Source organism: Lepidochelys olivacea, assembly GCF_965140295.1.
Source record: "Lepidochelys olivacea isolate rLepOli2 genome assembly, chromosome: 18".
In the NCBI taxonomy this organism is placed as follows: Eukaryota; Metazoa; Chordata; order Testudines; family Cheloniidae; genus Lepidochelys; species Lepidochelys olivacea.
In genome coordinates this window covers 18,291,328-18,311,963 of record NC_140428.1, presented here as the reverse complement: position 1 = coordinate 18,311,963, position 20,636 = coordinate 18,291,328, and the positions used below count along the sequence as shown (strand labels likewise).

The 20,636-nt window shown below is 47.8% G+C and overlaps 1 protein-coding gene across 3 annotated transcripts; it reads left to right on the top strand.

Annotated features, from left to right (window-relative positions):
• The first annotated feature begins 1,759 nt into the window (after positions 1-1,759).
• On the top strand, positions 1,760-20,229 carry AGTRAP (angiotensin II receptor associated protein). Of its 3 annotated transcripts, none has more exons than XM_084651853.1 (5): positions 1,760-1,875; positions 8,254-8,288; positions 13,290-13,395; positions 16,266-16,305; positions 19,288-20,229. In XM_084651853.1, exons 1-5 carry the CDS (start codon positions 1,849-1,851, stop codon positions 19,395-19,397), a joined length of 318 nt encoding a protein of 105 aa, XP_084507979.1. In that variant the 5' UTR covers positions 1,760-1,848; the 3' UTR covers positions 19,398-20,229. The 3 variants fall into 3 exon arrangements, with proteins under 3 accessions (XP_084507979.1, XP_084507978.1, XP_084507977.1); XM_084651852.1 differs by lacking the exon at positions 16,266-16,305 and adding an exon at positions 16,107-16,209 and having other exon boundaries at positions 1,762-1,875; XM_084651851.1 differs by having other exon boundaries at positions 1,766-1,875; positions 16,107-16,305.
• The last annotated feature ends 407 nt before the right edge of the window (positions 20,230-20,636 follow it).

Here is a 20,636-nt window from a genome sequence, read left to right as displayed (position 1 = left end):
GAGTTTGTGTGTGTATGGGGGTGGGGGGATGTGAGAACCTGGATTTGTGCAGGAAATAACCCAGCTTGATTGTCATGCACATTGTGTAAAGAGTTGTCACTTTGGATGGGCTATCACCAGCAGGAGAGTGAATTTGTGTGGGGGGGTGGAGGGTGAGAAAACCTGGATTTGTGCTGGAAATCACTTTAGATAAGCTATTACCAGCAGGACAGTGGGGTGGGAATAGGTATTGTTTCATATTCTCTGTGTATATATAAAGCCTGCTGCAGTTTCCACGATATGCATCTGAGGAAGTGAGCTGTAGCTCACGAAAGCTTATGCTCTAATAAATTGGTTAGTCTCTAAGGTGCCACAAGTCCTCCTTTTTTTTGCGAATACAGACTAACACGGCTGTTACTCTGAAACATTGCATAGAGTGAATCTCATCACCTGAGTCTCTTCCTACTTGCCTCTCCACATACACAGAGGGACTGATCCAAAGCCCAAGTAAAGTCAGTGGGTATCTTTTGTCATGAAGGCCAATGGGCTTTGGATCAGGCTCATAGAGCAGGAGAATGTACTCTCTCACTGGGTAGGAATTCCTTGTAGGGTAAACTCCTCTTCTGGGAACTCGCTTTTCAGAGGATTTGAATCCTATTCAGAGGACTTGCTTTTCTTCTTTTTCAGCCAGTAAGGTTAGCGATATCAGGTGGCTCAGTTTACAGTTTGTACAGTCTTGTGTTAGTTATATTGCTGCTCTATATACTATATTGCTATTTACCCCTGGTTTTAATAAACCCACTGACTGAGCCAATGTTTGCAAACCCTCAGCTTTTACTAGGGGTACAGCTGGAGCAGCGGGGACATTTTAAAGCAGAGAGAGCCAGCAAGAATCAATGTCCTTGAGTCCTAAAGGAGGCTAGCCACTGAGGAGAAGAGGTTTCAGAGTAGCAGCCGTGTTAGTCTGTATTCGCAAAAAGAAAAGGAGTACTTGTGGCACCTTAGAGACTAACCAATTTATTTGAGCATAAGCTTTCGTGAGCTACACCTCACTTCATCGGGTGTTTCTCTAGGTCAGGAGAAGGATTTATCACCCTTTGGGCTGGGGCCCTAAGAAGTCAGGCAGCAATGGAGGGATGTGCAGTGACATTTGAAAGGCCCTGGTCCTTTAGGAATATGCACACCAAGAGCTTCCAAAAGGGTCTGGCCTCAGGCAGGATGTTTTTTGCACGCTGGCTTTTAAACAATAGCGTTTGCACCTGCAAAAATCTTTCACTGTCACCTTTGATTTGCAAGCCAGGAGGGATGGGCGCAGCCATGCGAAGGGGGCTGTGCACAAAACGCCATGTCAGTGGGTGGGTGTGCGCTACCTGCCTGGATCCCAAAGGTCACCCTGGAATACGGGGCAGGTGGCCAGCCGGGCCATGGCATCCTCCCTTACCACAGTCTGGGGGCAACCGGCATCCACACTCCCTATTACTCAGCAACCCCCAGCCCCACTGTCCAGCCCCAACACTGCCTCTGTCCAGCCCCAGCCCCCCGGCCAGCCCCACTCTCTGTCCACCTGGAGTCCCTGGGTCATTGCCCCACGTTCCCGGCTCCCCCCTGGCCGGGGTCCCTTTCCTCGCGGGGAGGGGGTTTCATTCTCCCTCTTTAGGGGTGGGATGACCGACCTCGGGCGGGGGCGGCTCTGTGCATCCCCCGGCGGGGAGCCCCCGGCCGCCCCAGCGGCAGTCACAGGAGGGCGCAGGGTCCCCCCCCGGGGGCAGAGCCAGCCCCGCAGCGCCCCGCCCCCGCCCAGCAGGGCCCACGTGAGACGCTTCCAGCACAGTCACGGGTGCAGGGCGGGGCTGCGGAAAGTTTGGAAACATGGAGGTGCCCGCTGTGAACCTCAAGGTACCGGGAGGGGGGACGCAGAGGCTGCGGCTCAGCGACCCGTGGGGGTGGTGCTGGATCTCCCGGGAGGCTGCGGAGCTTGAGGCCCCCTCCCCCGAGGCGTGTGTGGGGGGGGGGTCTCCGTGCAGCGCCGAGCACCCGGCAGCCGGTTAGCGTAACCCTCCCCCTGCTCCTGAGCCCACGCGAACGACGGGGCAGACAGCGGGGCTGTCCTAGGGGCACAGCGCACCCTCTGAGCGGGGGAAAGAGCTAATCTCACCTGACCTTTACAGTCCTGGTGCACAGCCCTGAGCCCACCGCCCCCTTTCTGTCCACACACAGATCAGTCTGACTTCGGGCCCCAGGCACTCAGGACTCCCGCTCCTAAGGACGCTGCTAGGGAGGTGGGTCAGAGCCTGGGTCGCCCTGTAACTTGGGTCCAAAGTCTGTCATTTTTTAAAATGTAGACATAGCTCAAGCTGAAGACCCAAACCAGCAGGTCTGCGTTGCACAGCAGGGCTGTGTTAGCATGGCTGTGAGACCCCTGGGGCCAGCAGCTTTCAGTCCAGGTTTCAGGGCAGTGTGGATGCTCAAACCCTGTCTTGGGTGCAGTGTAGATATGCCCCTAGGGAGGCTACTCTCTAACCGCATAGATGAGGACACTCCAGACTGGAGGGTGGCTTTTGTTTTGACAATCTCCCCGTAAAGATCCCATGACTCTTGCTGTTGACCAAGCATTTGCCCAAGCAAGGATCATAATTCCCCCTCTGCTGTAGGATGCACTGGATACAGATGCCCCTGGCTGTGCACTCTGGAGAGAGCTGCATTTGCACAGTACAGTGTGACTTGTCACTCTCTCGCTGACACTGGATGTTGGTTTTATCAAAGATAGTGACTCATTCTCCCCTCAGAGGAGCAAATTTTTCTGTGGCTCAGGAGGGAGCCGCAGTCTTGGGGGATGGGTGCTGGAGACCTGCTTTCTCGCTCAGTCTGTTTTTGTCTTCAAACCTCTGCAAGAATTTCCCATGGCTCCAGCCGATGGTGCTTCTAATTTGACTTGTGCCAACTAGAAGCTTGGAGGCCAGATGGGGTGCTGGGATGAGAAACTGGACTAGGACTCTGCCCTAACAGAGCTGGCATGTGCCAATCGGTTTTGGGGAGAGTGCAAAGAAGTTCCTTAAACTCTGTTACATTCCTGTCATGTATTTGTGCCACCCAGGACAGGGTCTTGTTGTGCCAAACATCAGAAAACATGCACGTTTCCTTAAAGAAAGGAGGGAGTATTTATAACTAAGTTTCCTTCTTGCAACATTAACCCAGTTTGTTGTTAACCCTGTCATGCATTTCTGACCTACCCAAAGCTCCCTTTAACTACAGGGCAAGTTCTGGGGGCAAGAAGACTGCAGCAGAGACAATTGGTTAATTAACTGTGTTTTTTAGCGGCCAACACTTGATCCAGGATAAAATTGTGTACAAGTTTTCAGGTTCAGAATAGGCTTGGCTGCTGTTGGGCAGAGCATTTTTGGAAGTGAGCCAAATAATACTTAGTCCTGCCTTGAATAATACTTAGTCCTGCCTTGAGTGCAGGGGACTGGACTAGATGACCTCTCGAGGCCCCTTCCAGGCCTCTGATTCTTTTCTGGCTTTGTACAGCTGAAAACGGCTATGTATTTTTAAATTGTAGGGCATAGTTTCTAATCTTCAGGGCTTGAAACCTTTACTGGATAGCTAGTGGCCAGAGACAGATGCCAATGAGAGGCCTCTCCCAGTATGGATCAGAGTCAACACCTTGGTGAGAAGCCTGTCCTCCTTGGAGAAACCCCAGCTGCCAGGAAAGGGGAGGAAGCTAGAATTCCTCTGCGGGGGGTGAGTCCTTGGACTCTGCTCAGGGACTCTTTGAACTGGTGTTTGACTTGGCTGTCTGATAAATCTGAGACTTTCCGCACATTTTCACCGCTGTAAGAGAGCAATGCCTTTCTCCTCAGAGCTCCCTGGCTGTTAAGTGGTGTTGAGGTCTAGTTTATCTTTCCCTACCCTCCATTTTATTTTTGGTATCCTGTTCTGCATTAATATCTTCAGGCCCTTCCTCAGCTGCTTTCAGCTTTGCCCAACCTGTAGCAGGAATGAAATTGATATGTATCTTGTCATTTTTGTTGCTCTCTGAGGGGTTAGGAATAGCTGTGAAATTAACCACAGTCCTGTTAATTTTACTTGGCTGAAGCTTGAGGAAGTTACGGGAACCAGCACTGGAGCGGTCAGCATACAGACTTGGGAAAACACCCCTGGTTAAGTTTGCATCCCGAAGGCTGAGTTCACAACCATAAACTCTAGTTGCTTTTATGTGGCATGTTAAAACGGAAGTTTAGATTTTACAGGTTCGTGGCTTCCCTTTCCAAGGAAAGCTTTTTTCACTTGCTAGAGGCAAGTAAGGAAATGGTGTTTTCAAGCGCTGGTCATGTGGCTTGCACATTGTGGCGTTTTTAGAACAGTGAATTCTGGGTGACTTTTACTATGGATAGTCAGGGCTATTGTGAGAATTTCTGGTGCTGGGGAACACTTGAAAGATCTTGCTCTAGTCCATGTTTTTAAAGTCTTCTTAACTTTGTTGTCTGAGCACCATAAACACAAAGCATAATAGTGAGAAACAAGGACATCTAATTAAGATAGTAAACAAAACATGGACTAAGTATTGGTTGTACAATGGACAGGGGGGAAAGCTGTTTTGAATTAAATTTGTCTCTTTAAAGTTTGGCTCCGCTAGGCCTCCTTGGGAAGCAAGGGCCCTGGGAATTATCTTGGTGGCTTTTTTTTCTTAAGTGACTTCATAGGTGCTGGAATTTGAAGTGCGGGGGTTTCTGCAGCACCCCCTGGCTTGAAGTGGTTTCCATTATATATAGGGTTTACAGTTCGGTTCAATGGCTCTTAGCATCCGCACTATACAGCTTGTTCCAGCACCCCTGAGTGACTTGTGAAAACAAGCAGCGAGACAGAAATACAAACTGATATCTGTTTATCTTTAGAGTATGTGGTGCAGGAGCTTCCCCTGGTGCTGCCTTTCTAGTGTATCCCATCAAGACTCCGGTGGGAGGATGACTAGTTCCCTGTATCTCTTCACCCCTGTTGTCTCTGTTGAACCTGCCTGTTGTGTTGTGGATCCTTATCATATTACAGTAGCACCTAAAGGTCTTATTGTGGCAGGAGTCAAACAAATATATAATTAGAGAAATCCCTGCCCCAGAGAGCTTACCATCTAAATAGACAAGAAAGACCGAGAGTGGGAGGAAGGAAATATTATCCCCACTTCACATGTTGGGACCTGATAGAGTGACTTGCTCAAGGTCACACACAGGGAATTGGTGGCAGAGCTAGGGATTGACCCCAGATCTCCTGAGTTTCCAAGCGATCATCCTTCCGTTCAGCCTGGAAGCCTTTAAAAAGGAAGCGTGGGTACAGGGGCTCATCCAAAAACCTTTCCACCTTTAACGTCTCTGTCACTTCTAGACGGAGGCTTAATAATGGAGTTTGTTTCATTAGAGAAAGACATTTCAGCCATCAGGGATTAAATCTTTGAGCAAAAAGAAGGGAATTAATCCTTCCCACATCCCACTGTAAGAGCCGGCCTGCAAAGTGACTTATGTAATCTGGTATAGGCGAAGATACCATTAGACATGTATTCTTGACACCATACTGATTTAAGATGCTGTTCTGTACTGGACTGAGACCACCAACTAACCTCACAGCTGTCAGAGAAGGATATCTTGTCACTACCAGCCAAGCCTAGTAACCAGGAAGGAAAAGGCCCCATATTGCATTGCCAGTCCCCTAAAACGGTCAGTCCTGGAATAGCAAGGTTCTGACCCTCCCTCCCTCCCTCGTCTGTGTGGTTAAGCATGCCTCCTAATTTAATAACTGCAATATTGGAACAGACAGCTTCGGGGTGGGGGGGAGCTACCTAATTATGTTAAATGGTGAGGTGTTAGGGGGTCTAGTGAGTATGTAACGTGCAATTAAATTCTACATAATTAAGAGCTGCTCTGATATTGTGGTAGTCTCTTGAGTAAATCCTATTTGCATTTCTCCTTTTTATACAGGCACATCCTGTGTTTTACTGATTAGCAGCTTCCGTTTGGTCTGCAGGGTGAAATGGGGGAGAAGCAGCATTTTGTAGCCTTTCATGAACAACTGAAATAAAAATCAACATTAAAAACCTGTTTAAATGGCTTTTGATGTTGTGACAAAATCCAGCCTACCCAGCGTTAATGCTTAGTCGCAGCTATACCAAGGTATTGCATCTATACAGGAACAATATTGCATCTTAAGTCGTACGCACTGTGATATCTAGGCAGAACGGGGTAAGGTAAGGATGAGGGGCCACTTTTCATTTTGAATTTCCTGGTTTTTGCTTGTTTGTGTTGCAGCTTTATTGGTTATTCACATTTTTAAAAGCAACAGTCTTTGCATTAAACGAGAGAGTGGAGGAAAGGTCTTATGACCAAGGCACGGTGCTGAGATCCAGGAGAGACCAATAGCATCTCAGAGCTGTCAGTTTGTCCTGTGTTTGCACAGCCCCTAGCACTAGGGCGTCCTGGGGCTCTTAGGTGCTACAGTAATACAGATAAATAATGACCCTGGGTTCAGTTTCCAGCTCTGTCACAGCCTATCTCTGTGACCATGGGCAAGTCACCTCACCTCTCTGTACTTCCGTTTGTAAGGTGGTAATGCTACGACTTCCTTTTTCCATCCTGTCTCTTAGATTGTTTTCTGAGGAAGGGAAGTTCCTTTATTGTGTTTATGTGGTGTCTAGCACGAAGCTGAGCCTTGAGGCCTCTAGGTGCCCCCGTGAACAAAGAATGACACTTTAGTGTATGCGTTACATATTAGATGGATCAGTAAATGCAATGAGATCAGAACAGTTCTGCGCCCAATCCCTACAATATCTAGACATGCCAAAACCGTTCCTAAATTTGAGTGTAATGCATGTGGAATGTAAGGGCTAGATAGAGACCCACTGAGAAGTCCCAGTGATTTCAATAGGCCGATTGCTTGCGTAAGTAAAGGTATTGCCATGTGGCCCTAAATGATGAAGCGTGTTGGGGTCCATGTAATTTTCATTAAGCACCTCTCTCTTACGATACCTTTAGTGATTGAAAACTCTGAAATGAGATCTGGAAAAAAGTGTTGCAGTCAGTATGAGCTAATTGATTGCATCTTCGATTTTTTTCCCCCTGTGGTTCTACATTGAGGCTTGTCGTGTTTTAGAGAGATTCCCACCCATACCTTGTACCAATGGAACATACGGCCTGTGGTTATCTGCAGGCCAAACGTGTCTTAGGGAGTGGTAACGGAGCCCAAATTGTTTGGACTCAGCAGGTTCAGTGTGTCCTTTCTCATCCTGCTGTTAGTTCAGAAAGAGTGAAGCTCTGTTTGTTTCAAAGCAGCTGGTGGAAGTTCACAGTGGAGGCTCTGTGCACCTTGCCCAGCTGTAAATCAAATTAAACACAAATGGCAAGAAAATATCCTGCAATGCGTGGAGAATAAGAGTGTCTCCTTGGTTACAGAAGATCTCAGATCACCAGTAAGAGAATGAGCAGCACAAGCATTTGCTTTGTTATAAGCTCCTATCATCTCTCATTTGCCTAATTAAACACAATGGCAAGAGCCATTCATGTAAATATTTGTATTGTGACACTGCTTGGAATGTCATTGCCATGCAAGGAGTTGGGACCTGATTGTGTAAGTTACTGAGCACCCTTCCATTTCCATTGACTTCAGTGAGAGTGGAGGGAATTCAGCACCTTGCAGGATTGGCCCTGGATTTTTTAGCAGGCATCTGGGAAGGCTGAATGTCACTGTTGCTGTCTTTGGACCTGGCAGGGCTTCGCTGGGGCTGAGCTATGTCTCTGAACAGAATGGCAGGAGGGGAAGGGAAAAAAAGTATTAAACCCTCTGTGCCGGCAGGCAGGGACTTCTGCTTAGAGCTGATACAAAATGGTCTTGCAGTGGGAGCTGGGGCCCCCGGGCTGGAACACCTATTCAGTGGCGTTTTAAATGTGCTAATCAAGTGTCAATCAGATTGCCAGGCTTTCTGTTCAAACTGTTTTCTGGTTGCAAAAATCAGTAACCCATTTAAAAATCCTAACCAGGCCCTGGATAACCTGCTCAAAGAGGTAAGAACAGTAACAAACTGCGACCAGATCGGAGAAAGCCCAGCAGCAGAGGCCAAGGGGAATGGCTGTGTCCATTCTGCAGCTGCAAACCAGCTCTTTGAACTGTTTATTTCTATGGCCTGGCTGGCGCTCTTTGCTTTCCTTGCCCTTTCAAGCCAGAAAGTACCATTTCACTCCAGTTCTCCACCATTTCTCAGACTTGCTGACCTGTCTTCTCTCTGCTCTCCTGCAGGCAATCGTTCTGGTGCACTGGCTGCTCACGACATGGTGAGTCATTTGTACGCTACTCGGACCTGGTGAGAAGAGGGGGTTCAAGAGAACTGAGAATCGGCTTGTGATGGGTTGGGTCAAAGAAACTCCCTCAAGAATGTCACTAGATGTGCTGGGATCCCACTGAGAACAAACCCCTCTGCCAGAAAAGGCTTCCCTCCACTTCCGTCTTGCTGAGTTAGATGCACCAGTCTGCTCCAGCACTGACCAAGAGGTTGGGCCACGCTCCCCTGCAGTTCACAGAAATTAAGATTCACTTAGCCCAGGAGTTTCTCAGTTAACAGGGACTTTCCCAGCACCCAGTATTCAGTCTTTCTGGGAGCCTAAGGGTATGTCTTCACTACCCACCGGATCGGCGATCGATCCATCGCGTCTAGTCTAAACGTGATAAATTGACCCCTGAGCGCTCTCCCGTCCACTCCTGTACTCCACCGCCGCGAGAGGCGCAGGTGGAGTGGACGGGGGAGCGGCAGCAGTCGACTCACCGCAGTGAAGACACCACGGTAAGTCGATCTAAGTACGTCGACTTCAGCTACGTTATTCACGTAGCTGAAGTTGCGTAACTTAGATCGATTTCTTTCCCCCACATCCCCCAGTGTAGACCAGGGCTAAACCCTGAATACATCCATTTTACTCTGTATAAAGTTTATACAGGGTAAACTCATAAATTGTCTGCCCTCTATAACAATGATAGAGAGAGATGTCTTGCTGTTCGCTCCCCCAGGTATTAATTACTTACTCTGGGTTAATAAACAAACATGATTTTATTAAGTATAACAAGTAGGATTTAAGTGGTTCCAAGTAATAACAGACAGAACAAAGTAAGTCACCAAGTAAAATAAAGCAAAACACGCAAGTCTAAGCCTAATACATTTAGACACTGATTACAGATGAAATCTCACCCTTAGAGATGTTCCAATAGGCTTCTTTCACAGACTGGACTCCTTCCTAGTCTGGGCCCAATCCTTTTCCGACCAATGTTGTAGGTTATGGCCTGGGTCCAGCAATCACTCACACCCCCGTAGTTGCTGTCCTTTGTTCCAGTTTCTTTCAGGCATCTCTTTGAGGTGGAGAGACCATCTCTTGAGCCAGCTGAAGACAAAATTGAGAGGCTTCCAGGGCCGTTTATATTCTCTTTCTTGTGGGCGGAAACCCCTTTGTTCTTTTGTGCAAAATCACAGCAACAAGATGGAATTTGTAGCCACCTGGGCAAGTCACATGTTCATGAATAATTCAGCTTTTTGCTGGCCGAAGCCATTGTTTACATGTTAGTTTGAACATTCCCAGGAAAGCTCAGATGTGGATTGGCGTCTTCCAAAGTCCATTGTCAGTTAAGTGTTTCTTGATTGGGCACTTACTGAGAATAGTCCTTTCTCAAGAAGCTGACCAAATGCTTCACTGAGGCTACTTAGAATCAAACACATTGAGATACAAGTACATAGCCAATATTTATAACTTCAAATACAAGAATGATACACACATACAGACAGCATAATCATGACCAGCAAATTACAACCTTTCTATAGACACCTTACTTGACCTCCTTTGTACAAGTTTTGGTGCAGCTATAGGACCTTGGTTGCAACAATGATCTATATGGTCACAGTTCATGTCAGTAACGTCACACAGCTGTTTTAGTGTGGGGGGAGCACTCTCCGCACAGCATTGTTCTCTGCCTGGCTATAATATAAGCACAGCATAGTGGCATTGGTATGGACCTGGGGTGGCTTCGCTCTTAAATCATGGCCTTGCCCCACAACCCTTTTCACAAGTGGAGCTGGGTCCTGTTTGGGTGGCAGCATAGGGCAACAGCCAAGGAAATGTGTCTCCGAATGACTCACTGATGACTCTTCTCTCTGTGTCGGTCCTGGCTAGTGCTCCAGCGTGGTGCTGGGGGGACCTTGCTGCTGGGGGTGCTGTCTTTCAGATGCAAGGTAAAAATGACCAACCGCACGGAACTTAACACTTGGCTGGTGTAAATCGGTTTTGTTCTGTTGGCTTCGAGAGAACGACTTGGGAATCAGGCCCACGGCTTCCTGTCTATCTCCTACCTACTTACATGGCCTCGCAGGAGGGCTGCCACCGACTCAGCAGTCCCTTGTGCCCGGAGTTCCCTCTGTGCCGGCCACCCTCCACTCTTCTCTCCCTCTTAGAGCCACTCACAGCCTCTCCACAGCCTTTCTTATAAGTCCTGCTGCCCTCCACTTGGGGCTGCATTAATGACCCCCAACGGTTCCACCAGTCGAGCCCATCACCACAATCCAACAGTTCGCACTTAGCTCTGGCTCTTCTGCCGTCCACACAGAGCTCGTCCCTTGCCACAGCCAGCTCACTGCTGACTCTCCCTGGAGTGTAGCCTTCTGGTGGTGGCTTCCTTCTCTTGCCAGCATCTCCCCTGTGCTGAGGAAGAAGGCTGATTATATACTACCTGCCTCAAGAAAGCTCCTCCTGATTGGCTGGAAGAGAGGGGTGTCCTGACCCATCCTACCCTACAGGGCTCCTGATCCCGGGCCCTTAAACCCCAAGACACTGTTTCTTTTCCTCCCATCAAACTCCTAATTCCCTGGGAGTGCTTCCTCTCTTCTATTACCTGGGTTTTTCCTGAGCCTTTGCTCATTCCAGCTTCTTGGAACAGGGTGTTCATATGGAGCTCTACTTCTCCCTTCTGCAAGTCCCCTTCCAATGGAGCTACCCTGCAGGACCTAGATTCCCCAGGGCTGGGTTCCTCCAGCCCCAGAATCAGATGAACACCCACCCGCTAACAGAGCAAGTCTGAGTGGACCGGGTCAATCAGCACACTCAAGCTGACCCCCTTATATGTCCCTGGACTCAACGGGCTGGGTCAAGCAGCACTTTCAACTGCCACCTTTATATGCCCCAGGTTCAGCACGTCCCTGCCCCCCCGTTCGCATTACAATTGTACTGGTAGTAACCCACTCGATGAGCAAACCCCACAGTATTTGGGATGCTACAGGGATCTTTAGCTTAGGTAAAAGAAGCGTTGCTGCAGAGTAAATGGGGAAGCTGAAAACACAAGAGTAAAGTTCAGAGAGAGAGAGAAGCAACTAGCTTAACCATAAAGTTATTTACTGGATAATCGTGATAACTACACAAGGAGGGCTAAACAAACATAAGTTACATTATTAAAGGTTAATACCTGAGGTAGAAAAGAGAACAGAGAGAGAGAGGGAGGGATCTCACCCACTCCATGAGGCTTGAACTGGTCAGGGTTCCCAGGTGATGGTAGCTCAGGGTCCTGAGTGCTGGAGACAGGCAGAGCCCCCAGCACAATCAGTCAGGAGATGGAGTCCCAGTGGAACTGATACAGAGTTTGGGTCCATGCATCAGAACACTTACATTAACATAGTTTGGGGTTTTTGTAGAGAAACAACAATGGTTCAAGGGAGAACACTAGATTTGTTTATGGGTAAACTGATGACTCAAGGGTTTTCTTTAGGCTAAACAATAGGAGCTGATCACTCTTGGCTATGGGTGGTGTTCCTTGCAGGAAGCTCACAATGCAATTAGGCTGCTTCAGTATTTTGGAAAAAAGAAAAGGAGGACTTGTGGCACCTTAGAGACTAACCAATTTATTAGAGCATAAGCTTTCGTGAGCTACAGGAAGTGAGCTGTAGCTCACGAAAGCTTATGCTCTAATAAATTGGTTAGTCTCTAAGGTGCCACAAGTCCTCCTTTTCTTTTTGCGAATACAGACTAACACGGCTGCTACTCTGAAACCTGTCAGTATTTTGGATATCAATCAAAGATTCATTACTAGAATTGGTCTGATAACTGTTGAGCTGGGTGTGTGCAGGCGTAGGTTCATTAGCATCTGGAGCAGAGATCCCCCATGATGCAGTGCTTCCCTGCTTTTCTGGTCCCAGAGTTCAGTGCGGTTCTCTGTTGTCCATTCTGTATGCTAATGGAGATGTCTCCCTGTCCCATCTTTCATGCAGATGAGGCTAGGGGAGTGGCCTCTGTTCTCCATTCTGTATACTAATGGCGATGCCTTAATCTTGTCGCCCTTGTCAGGAGGAGTCTAGGTGTGTCTCCCAATGCCCTTCACTGCTCTCTGCAAGTCTTTTCTCTGATCGGTTTTGGTTCAAGCAAAGACTGTTGTGTGTCTTTCATGAGTCAGACAGGCTAGATACTGTGCCCTGGTTCCCCAAGAACACAGAGCTGACTGGTATCAATACATTTTAACTTTTTGAATCTCAACTTCTACTGTCATTAAATAATTAGTCTGAGTCCCTCCATAATTTCCTGCGACTGTGGAAATTTAAATGGATAAAAATAAAAAAGCTTAAAAATAAACATTGATATTTAGCTGTTGAAATTATTAAAAAAATGAATTCTGCCAAGCATGCATATGTGATTAGATTTTTAGATGTAAATAAATCTCCATAACAGGGTGGAGGTAAATATATAGCTGCAATGGAGGCCAGCTGGGAACAATGTTCTGAACAAACGTCAAGAGACCCTAAAGAAACTTGCCTTTTGTTTAAAATCCTAACCCTTTGTAGGGGATTTGATTGTGTGAATTGCATGTGAGTGCTGTAGTAAATGCTTGAGCTTAATTGGCCTCATAGCTGATGTTGGGATGATAGATATAACTCTGGGAAAGGTGAACTGAGACTGCAGGGGAATCATCCGCTTCTTGCGGGTGTTGATACAGAGATCCTGTAGTAGCAAATGGAGAGATCTTGCAGTAGTAATTCTTGGCTCTTACTCATGATTGATCCAGACAGCCTATAATTCCTATATATATAGAATTCTAGGGGTGGGGAAATAATCTTTTCATATTGCTGGAGTCAGTTATTAGGATAACCCCGGAGTCTGACGCGCAGGGGAAAACCCGGCATATTGCTGGAACAGATCTAGCATTCCGTATCGAAATCTTGCAACACAGAGATCTAAGGGGGTTGAGTTCCAGTGGTTAAACTCACACTAGTCACATCAGACATGTTCTGAATGGTTTTTTTGTGCCTTGTTTGCCAGGGGATGCTTGGGGCTTCCGCCATCCTACGCATGGGGAAACTTCACCGTCCTGGCAGTGGGGGTTTGGGCAATTGCTCAGCGAGAGTCCATCGATGCAATAATCATGGTAAGTCAGGGGGCAGGCACCTTCCTGAACAGGCTCTGTAAGAGGGTGTTGTGGGGAAGACGTCGCTGCTTTTAAGGAGAGGATAGCAAAAATTCCTGAGAGTCTAGTCCACTTTTCAGCTGTGCTCAGAATTGAAAAGGGCACTTCCGACTCTCAAGCGGCCAGATTTTCAGAATAGCTCAGCTCTCATTTAGGCACCGAACTGAAGGTCAAAAGTGTTCAGCACCCATTGTTTCCAGTGGGATCTGCTGGGTGCTGAGCACTCCTAGCTGAACCCCTTAACCTTGCATCGTGTTAAACTCGCAAGAAAAAAAAGATGATGATGCCACCACCACCACCACGGCTTTAAAACAAACCACAAGTGTTCAGCTTGTTCGTAGAAATAAATGGGACTGCCTCTTTGAAAGGGACACGTTCTAATTTAAAAAACAGTCTCTCAACTTTTTGCCTACTACTGGTAGAAGTAAGACCGAAGATGACTATAACTGAAACATGGTGGAGAGAATATTTTCTCCTTTTTAAGTCTTGTGTATTTGACAGCATCTTGTCTGGTCAGTTTCAGTGTTTCCCCTGGATATGCAGTTAGTCCTGTTGTTCCCTCCCATTTGTGCAGGCCTTTCAAATGATGATAAGGGAAAGAAATATTTTTTTAAAATTAGGAAATTTGATTGTGAAGCCACAAAAATTGGCAGGGGGACTTAGTACTTTCCCTGTCCTACACCTGCCTGTTAACTTTTTGAATTAACTAGGCCCTAATCCTGGAAAAACGTACCCACATACTTATCTTTAGGCATTGTGAGTGATCTTATTGAAGTCTATGGGATGAATTACAGCAGTAAAGTTAAGTATGTGTATAAGTCTGATGTCCACAGTTCAAGAAGGACTAATAAATTGGAGAGGGCTCAGAGAAGAGCCAGGAGAATGCTTAAAGGATTAGAAAACCTGCCTTATGGTGATAGACTCGAGGAACTGTTTAATGAGGGAAAATTAAGAGATGACTTGATACATTTATAAGTACCTACATAGGGAATACATATTTGATAATGGGCTCTTTGGTCTCTCTGACAAAGATCTAACAAGATCCTATGGCTGGAAGTTGAAGCTAGACAAATTTTAGACTGGAAATAAGGCATACATTATAACAGTGAGGGGAGTTAACCATTGGAACAATTTACCAGTTCTCCATTAGAGACCATTTTAAAATCAAGACTGGATGTTTTTCTAAAAGATAGAATCTAGTTCAAACAAGAATGATTTGGGGTAAGTTCTATGACCTGTGTTATGTCAGACGTCAGTCTAGATCAGGGGTGGCCAACCTGAGCCTGAGGAGGAGCCAGAATTTACCAATGTGCATTGCCAAAGAGCCACAGTAACACAGCGGCAGCCCCCAGTCAGCTCCCCCGCCCCACCCTCCAGCAGCACCGCTTATCAGCACCTAACCCTCCACCCCTGCGCCTCCTGCCCGCCGCGATCAGCTGTTTTGTGGCGTGCAGGAGGCTCGTGGGGCGGGGCGCAGGAGGAGGAGCAAGGGCACGGCAGACTCAGGGGAAGGGGCGGGGGCCTTGGGGGAAGGAGGGGAGTGGGGCTGGGGCCTGGGGCAGAGCCAGGGGGTGAGCCGTGAGCACCCCCCGGCACATTGGAAAGTTGGCATCTGTAGCTCCAGCCCCGGAGTCGGTGCCTCGACAAGGAGCCGCATATTAACCTCTGAAGAGCCGCATGGGGCTCCGGAGACACAAGTTGGCCACCCCTGGACTAGATGATCTGGCCTTAGACTCCATGGTACATCTTTAGAGAATGCCTGCCAGGAGCCAGGAGCTGGTTAACTTAATCTATTAAGCGACAAAAGTTTTTTATTTTATTAACACAGAATATTAAATCTGAAAATTAAACGAATGTAATGTACTCTCTGTGCTTGGGCCTGGATACCACAGTGAGGGGTGGCAGTATAAAAGCACTAGGATAGACCATTAACACTACATGCTTGCTCTCGGCATTTCACTCAGCTTGGACAATGCAGAGAAGCGACTCAGTTTCACTTTGCCTCTCATGTGCTCGCACAAAGCTACGGTTAGGGCCACAACCACTTCAGAGGAATATTGAAATCCTCACATATGGTATTCTTTTAAATCCGATACCACCTGAGTCCCTCATTGGAACTGCTACTGCAGTACAAATATGAAATTTGTGTCCACCTTAGACATGTCAAACCTCATTTCGTACCAACGGTTTTTGGACCTAGCCTGACTTGGCAAAGAGTCCCACTGAAGATGCTGATCTGCTCCCTCCCAAGCTCAAAGTGCTGAATGTATTTTAAAAATAAATCTCTCTCTTACCCTGGAAAATACAAATGAGAGGGAAAAACGGTCCCTGAGAGGTGAGGAGAGATAATTGTAAATATGAGACCGAGTCATCCTCTTAGGAAAATCCATCTTTTACAGGGAAAAGTGTAAGGTGTTAAGAGATGAGCAGGAAGGGGGTGAGACACCTGTCAAGGGGGTGTGGATTCCATATGCTAGACACCACCATGGTTACAATTTCAGGCTGGCCTGGAGGTGAGGTAAGGTAAAGTAAAGCCGGTGGCACGTGAATGCAGGTCTTCAAGGATGGAGACACGTTACATCCTGAGACTCTGATTTCCATTGTTTTGGGCTGTTTGGCTCTTGGTGGTGAATCAGATTTCCAATCAATGTCCTTGTGTTTCTGATTTCCAGTTCCTGACTGGCTTGTTGATCACGATCCTCCTGGACATCATTAACATCAGCCTCTTCTATCCCCGGGGTAGCTCTCTGACTGACCTGCAGCGCTTCGATGCAGGCATGGCCATCTTCAGCCTCCTCCTCAAACCCTTGTCATGTCTCTTTGTCTATCAGATGTACCGGGAGCGTGGGGGAGAGTATGTCGTCAACCTAGGTAGGAGGCCACACATCCATGTAGTCTGCCCTTTCCTGTTGTCAGTCTGAGCTTATTCTGCCTTCTGGATCCTTCACGCCTGCTCTCGGTCTGGGATACGCACAGCTGGATTCTGCCTGTTCTAGTGGGTCTCTCTCTTGCCCAGTCTGTGTTCTCCCCTTGTCCCCTTCTTGTGCTCCCACTTTGTCTCATGCTTTGTGGATTTTTTATGTTCTCCCTCTTTTCCCTTGCAGACCTGGAGTCCTCGTCCGACAGCCGCTTTACCTGTGACGGTATTGACTCCAGTGGTATCCCCCTTGTCCGGCGTAACTGAGCTGCCTGTCTCCTCTTCCCTTTCCCTTAGCTGTGTGTGTTCCATGGTCGGGCTGGAAGCCTTTGTGTCTTTCTTCCTCACCGACTAGTTCTGTTCCCGCTGGCTGTGACTGGGGCAGAAGGAGGGAGGAGAAGGGAGAAATGAAAGCATGTTGAGAGAACGGGGGCAGGATGTGGGGTCAACTGAGCATAGATATGAAAGTCTGGCTTCTCATCCCAGCCTTGCTGTGACACCTTGGGCAAATCATTTTAATCTGTGCCTCAGTTTCCCCTTCTGAAACATGGGGCTAATATGTTCCTCACTGGGGGGGGGGGGCAGTTCTGAGGAATAGCTGATGTCTCCAATGTCCTGGGTAGGTGAAATGTGTCTCTAGTTGACAATTCCTCAGTGACCTCCGCTGAGACAAGAGCGTGTTAGCTGCTGTGAAATGACCTTCTGCAGTGTGTACAGGGCAAGCCCTGAGTCTGAACTAGCTGGCTTGCAAATCCCCACTGAGCTTCTCTTTTGTGGCGTCCTTGGCAGAGGGTCCTGCAAACAGAGGCTGCAAAGCGAATTCTGGTCCTGTTGGACTGTGCCAGTCATTAGTCTTACTGCTGCCCTCCTCCCCCTTCCTGCAGAAGGTACCATGCACTTTGGAGCCTGCTTTTTGCCTCCTAAAAAACCTCCTGAACAGCGGCTTTCCACCCTCGTCTCTTCGGAGAGCAGCTTGGGCTAATGCACCACTCCACCGCTCCTGGCTCTGAACTCCCTGGCTGCTAGGAAAGTGGAGATGTGTTAGAAGGTCCTTGCTTTGCTGCTTCTGTGCTCCTGCAGAGGGTAAGGCCTCCCATGCAAGGGAGCGCTGTAGTATCCAGAAGATGGGATCAGCTTGGGCACCTGGGGATGCCAGCTGCAGGATGCCAGTCTCATCCCACCTAGTGTAATGGGGAACAGCTTTGATGCCTGCCAGTCTCTCTCCTGCCATGCTGTTAATGAAACTGCAAGCAGAATGCAGAGATGCCAGCCCCCGTGGGTTCTCAGCACAGTCTTGCCAGGCATCTTGGCACAAGCCTCGTCCATCAGCTGCTTGTTGTGCTTATAACCCAGACGTAACCATCTACTTGCTTGCGGCAGGAAGAGTAGGTGTCATTGAGCAATGAGTGCTGTTCCCTTCACCTCTCCAGGTTTTCGGGGCTATCCCTTCCAGCCCAACGGTGAGCCCGGGACGTGGATCTCGTCTCTAGCCCTAGGCATCTCCGTCACTAGACCGAACTCAATAAAAACGGTAGCACTAGTTTTCTGCGCTAGCCCAAACTGGCTTCACTGCAGCCTTTCGGTACAAGGTGTGAGTCACTGATGTGAGGTTAACACGTTCACCAAACGCCCTTCCTGTTAGCTTTTCCTTGTGGCACCTTCATGCCACTAGGTCTGTCCCATCGCAGTGCAACTATCCCACTTTGTTCCACTTATGTATTTTCCTGGTCACTTCATAGTCGGTTTCGTTCTATGCAGAATAGCCGTCTGTTGCTTGGCAGCTCCCCCAGCCCCCTGCCTGCTTTCAGCAGGAGTTGTCACATGTGTCAGTGACTAGCATTGATTTAAATAATTTTCTATCTCATGATAGTTGATCAGCCTAGATAGACAAAAAGCTTCTCTCTTTCTCTCGTTGCACCGGGACTGCATCACGGCTCTGTAAGATGCTTAACACAGCAAACCATGTTTGTAACATAATCAGGGCACGGTTGTATTAAAAGACAGTGCCTGAGTGTGATACACTTTGCTTTGTAACTCAGAGATATGAGGTGGGCTTATTAGGAAGAGAGACTGATGGGTGAATCATGCATTCAGCTCTTCACTGATTTCCACCAGCCAGACATTGTGCCCCTGGTATTCATGTATTGCAGCGTAGATTTAGTCTCCCCTGGCTCCCACAGGAAACTGTTCAAACAAGCTGAAACAAACAGTAATTGTGGGTCTGGCTATTCGACTCAGCTTCATGGCTGCAAGAACAGTACCTCTCAGGGAATGAAAAGCAGCCCTGGCTTGTTGTTCTGAGTGAGGATCTAGGACTCATCACGTCCACCTATTAAAATTATTTTGCTTTGGAAGCCTTGGACCAACCCTTCTCCAGCTTGTTCCTGGTCCCATACGCCTTCCAGGAACTGTCTCTCTGCATAAGTGTTAGGCCCCTTCTTCATGAGAAATCTAAAGTTGGACTGGAGGCCACTCTTATAGCATGATTGTACTACACCATTATTAAAACACCTGACACGCAGTTGTAACTGTAGAGGACCTTGGGGAATCAGTGTTTGTTATTCAGAGCTAATGGCAACAGTGAGGGGTCTAGAATTAGCCATACTGCAGCCGCACGCTGGTCTGTCCCTTCTGATATCCTGCACCTGGCCATTGCCCGTTTCTGCTTCAGAAAAACTCGTAATGCAACTGGCAAATGGTGCATTGCTAAGTAAGGAGGTTGGGTGAGGGCGTTCTGCCTGCCCCCCGTGCTAATTGTACTTGGAAGGAAGAGTGCTTTTATTTGAATGAGCATAATTACAAGTAGCATGTGTCACAAAATTCCTTGGGTGCAAGGAGAGCAAGGATGCAATGAATGTGATGCAATGCTGAACTACGTTTATTTGACTTCCTGAGCTGGCACTGTCTGAAAGCATCATCTATTCCTCCCCATGCAGGTTTCCTCAGCGTGGGCCGGGATCGCAGCTCATACCAGTCGATTGATCAGCAAGATGCGCCTTGCCCGTACCCTGATCTGGACAGCAAGCCAGCCCCACATCCTTTCTGAGGCTCCCCCTTGCCAGAAACAGAGAGCAGGATCTCACTGATGTCCCCTACCCAACAACAAATTAAAAACTACCCCTCCCTGTTTCCCCCCCCCCCATTGGAGTAGGCTCTAAAATGAGCAAGCAGGAGAGGATCTAATTTTACTCTCCTCCCTTTGAGCATCCATCCCTTCCTGAAGGTGTTTAGGTGGACTGGGTCCTGCAGTGAGTTCAGAATGTCCTGGAGATGTCAGTTTAAGAACCACAGGTCTGTCTAACCCTACCACGCCCTGCCCCACAATGTCACTATTGTCTGAGTAATTGCAAGAACCTCCCCTGTAGTCTCCCAGATCCAACGCTCTGCAGCTCCTGCATCAGTGATACACCCCGCTACCCAAGATGTTCATGAAGAAGCTAGCGTAAAAGGCTCTTTTAAATGTCCATCTGATTGGGCAGCAGTCTACTGAGCCAGTGGGGGTGACGTTGGTCATATGGATAAAGCTCACAAGTGATTACTGCTGGTGTTCACAGAAACTCTCCAGTTTCCGTGAGGTGTGGTGGATGCTCATAAAGTTGTGTTCATGCTGGTAACTGCCCAGGCTAGCTGAGAGTAATTGCACACAGCTGGGCTGAGAGAAGGTGGGTCTGCGGCCCCAAGGAGTTCTTATGCTCCCTCTGTCTAGCCTTGGGTTTTCATTTGTTGTGTGTATGCAGGTTTCAAGTCCACAAGGACCCTGTGCAATGACTGTTACTTGTGCATTGTAAATATGTTGTGCCTTAAAACACACTTTTTGCCTTCACTTGGCATCTAAATAGAACTTAATTTTTTTTTTCTAAAATAAAAGGAGCACCTTAGCACTGACAGAATTCTGTGTTAAAAATTACACCACTCGCCCCACTGCCTCATCTGTAATGTGGGAAATTCCTGATGAGTTAGAATTAAGCCCAGTGGCATGGGAGAGTGATAAAAAGAGAAAAACAGGCTTTTATTTCCACTAGGTTTCTAGTTCAAGTCCAGCACGGGCCCTTGTGGGGAAGTTTGCATTGTAGTTAATCAGGGTGGAGGGTATGATGTGTCTTTCTGGGACTGCCACAGAAATAAAGGTCTGTCTCATGTGGGTATCCCGTTTTAAAAAGATACTGCAAATCCTCTAACCATCTCTTGTATTCTATTTATTATTAATCATCAGACTTCACATTTTTTCGAGTGCCTTTTGTGGGCAAATCACTGCGGCTTACAAACAAATCACAACATTCCTGGA

Excerpts from the sequence above, each read along its gene's own strand:
- AGTRAP (XM_084651851.1), top strand. The coding sequence starts at position 1,849 with ATGGAGGTGCCCGCTGTGAACCTCAAG. Across the intron at positions 8,289-13,289 it reads CACTGGCTGCTCACGACATG|GGGATGCTTGGGGCTTCCGC; the intron begins GTGAGTCATTTG and ends CTTGTTTGCCAG. Across the intron at positions 16,306-19,287 it reads AGAGTATGTCGTCAACCTAG|GTTTCCTCAGCGTGGGCCGG; the intron begins GTAGGAGGCCAC and ends CTCCCCATGCAG.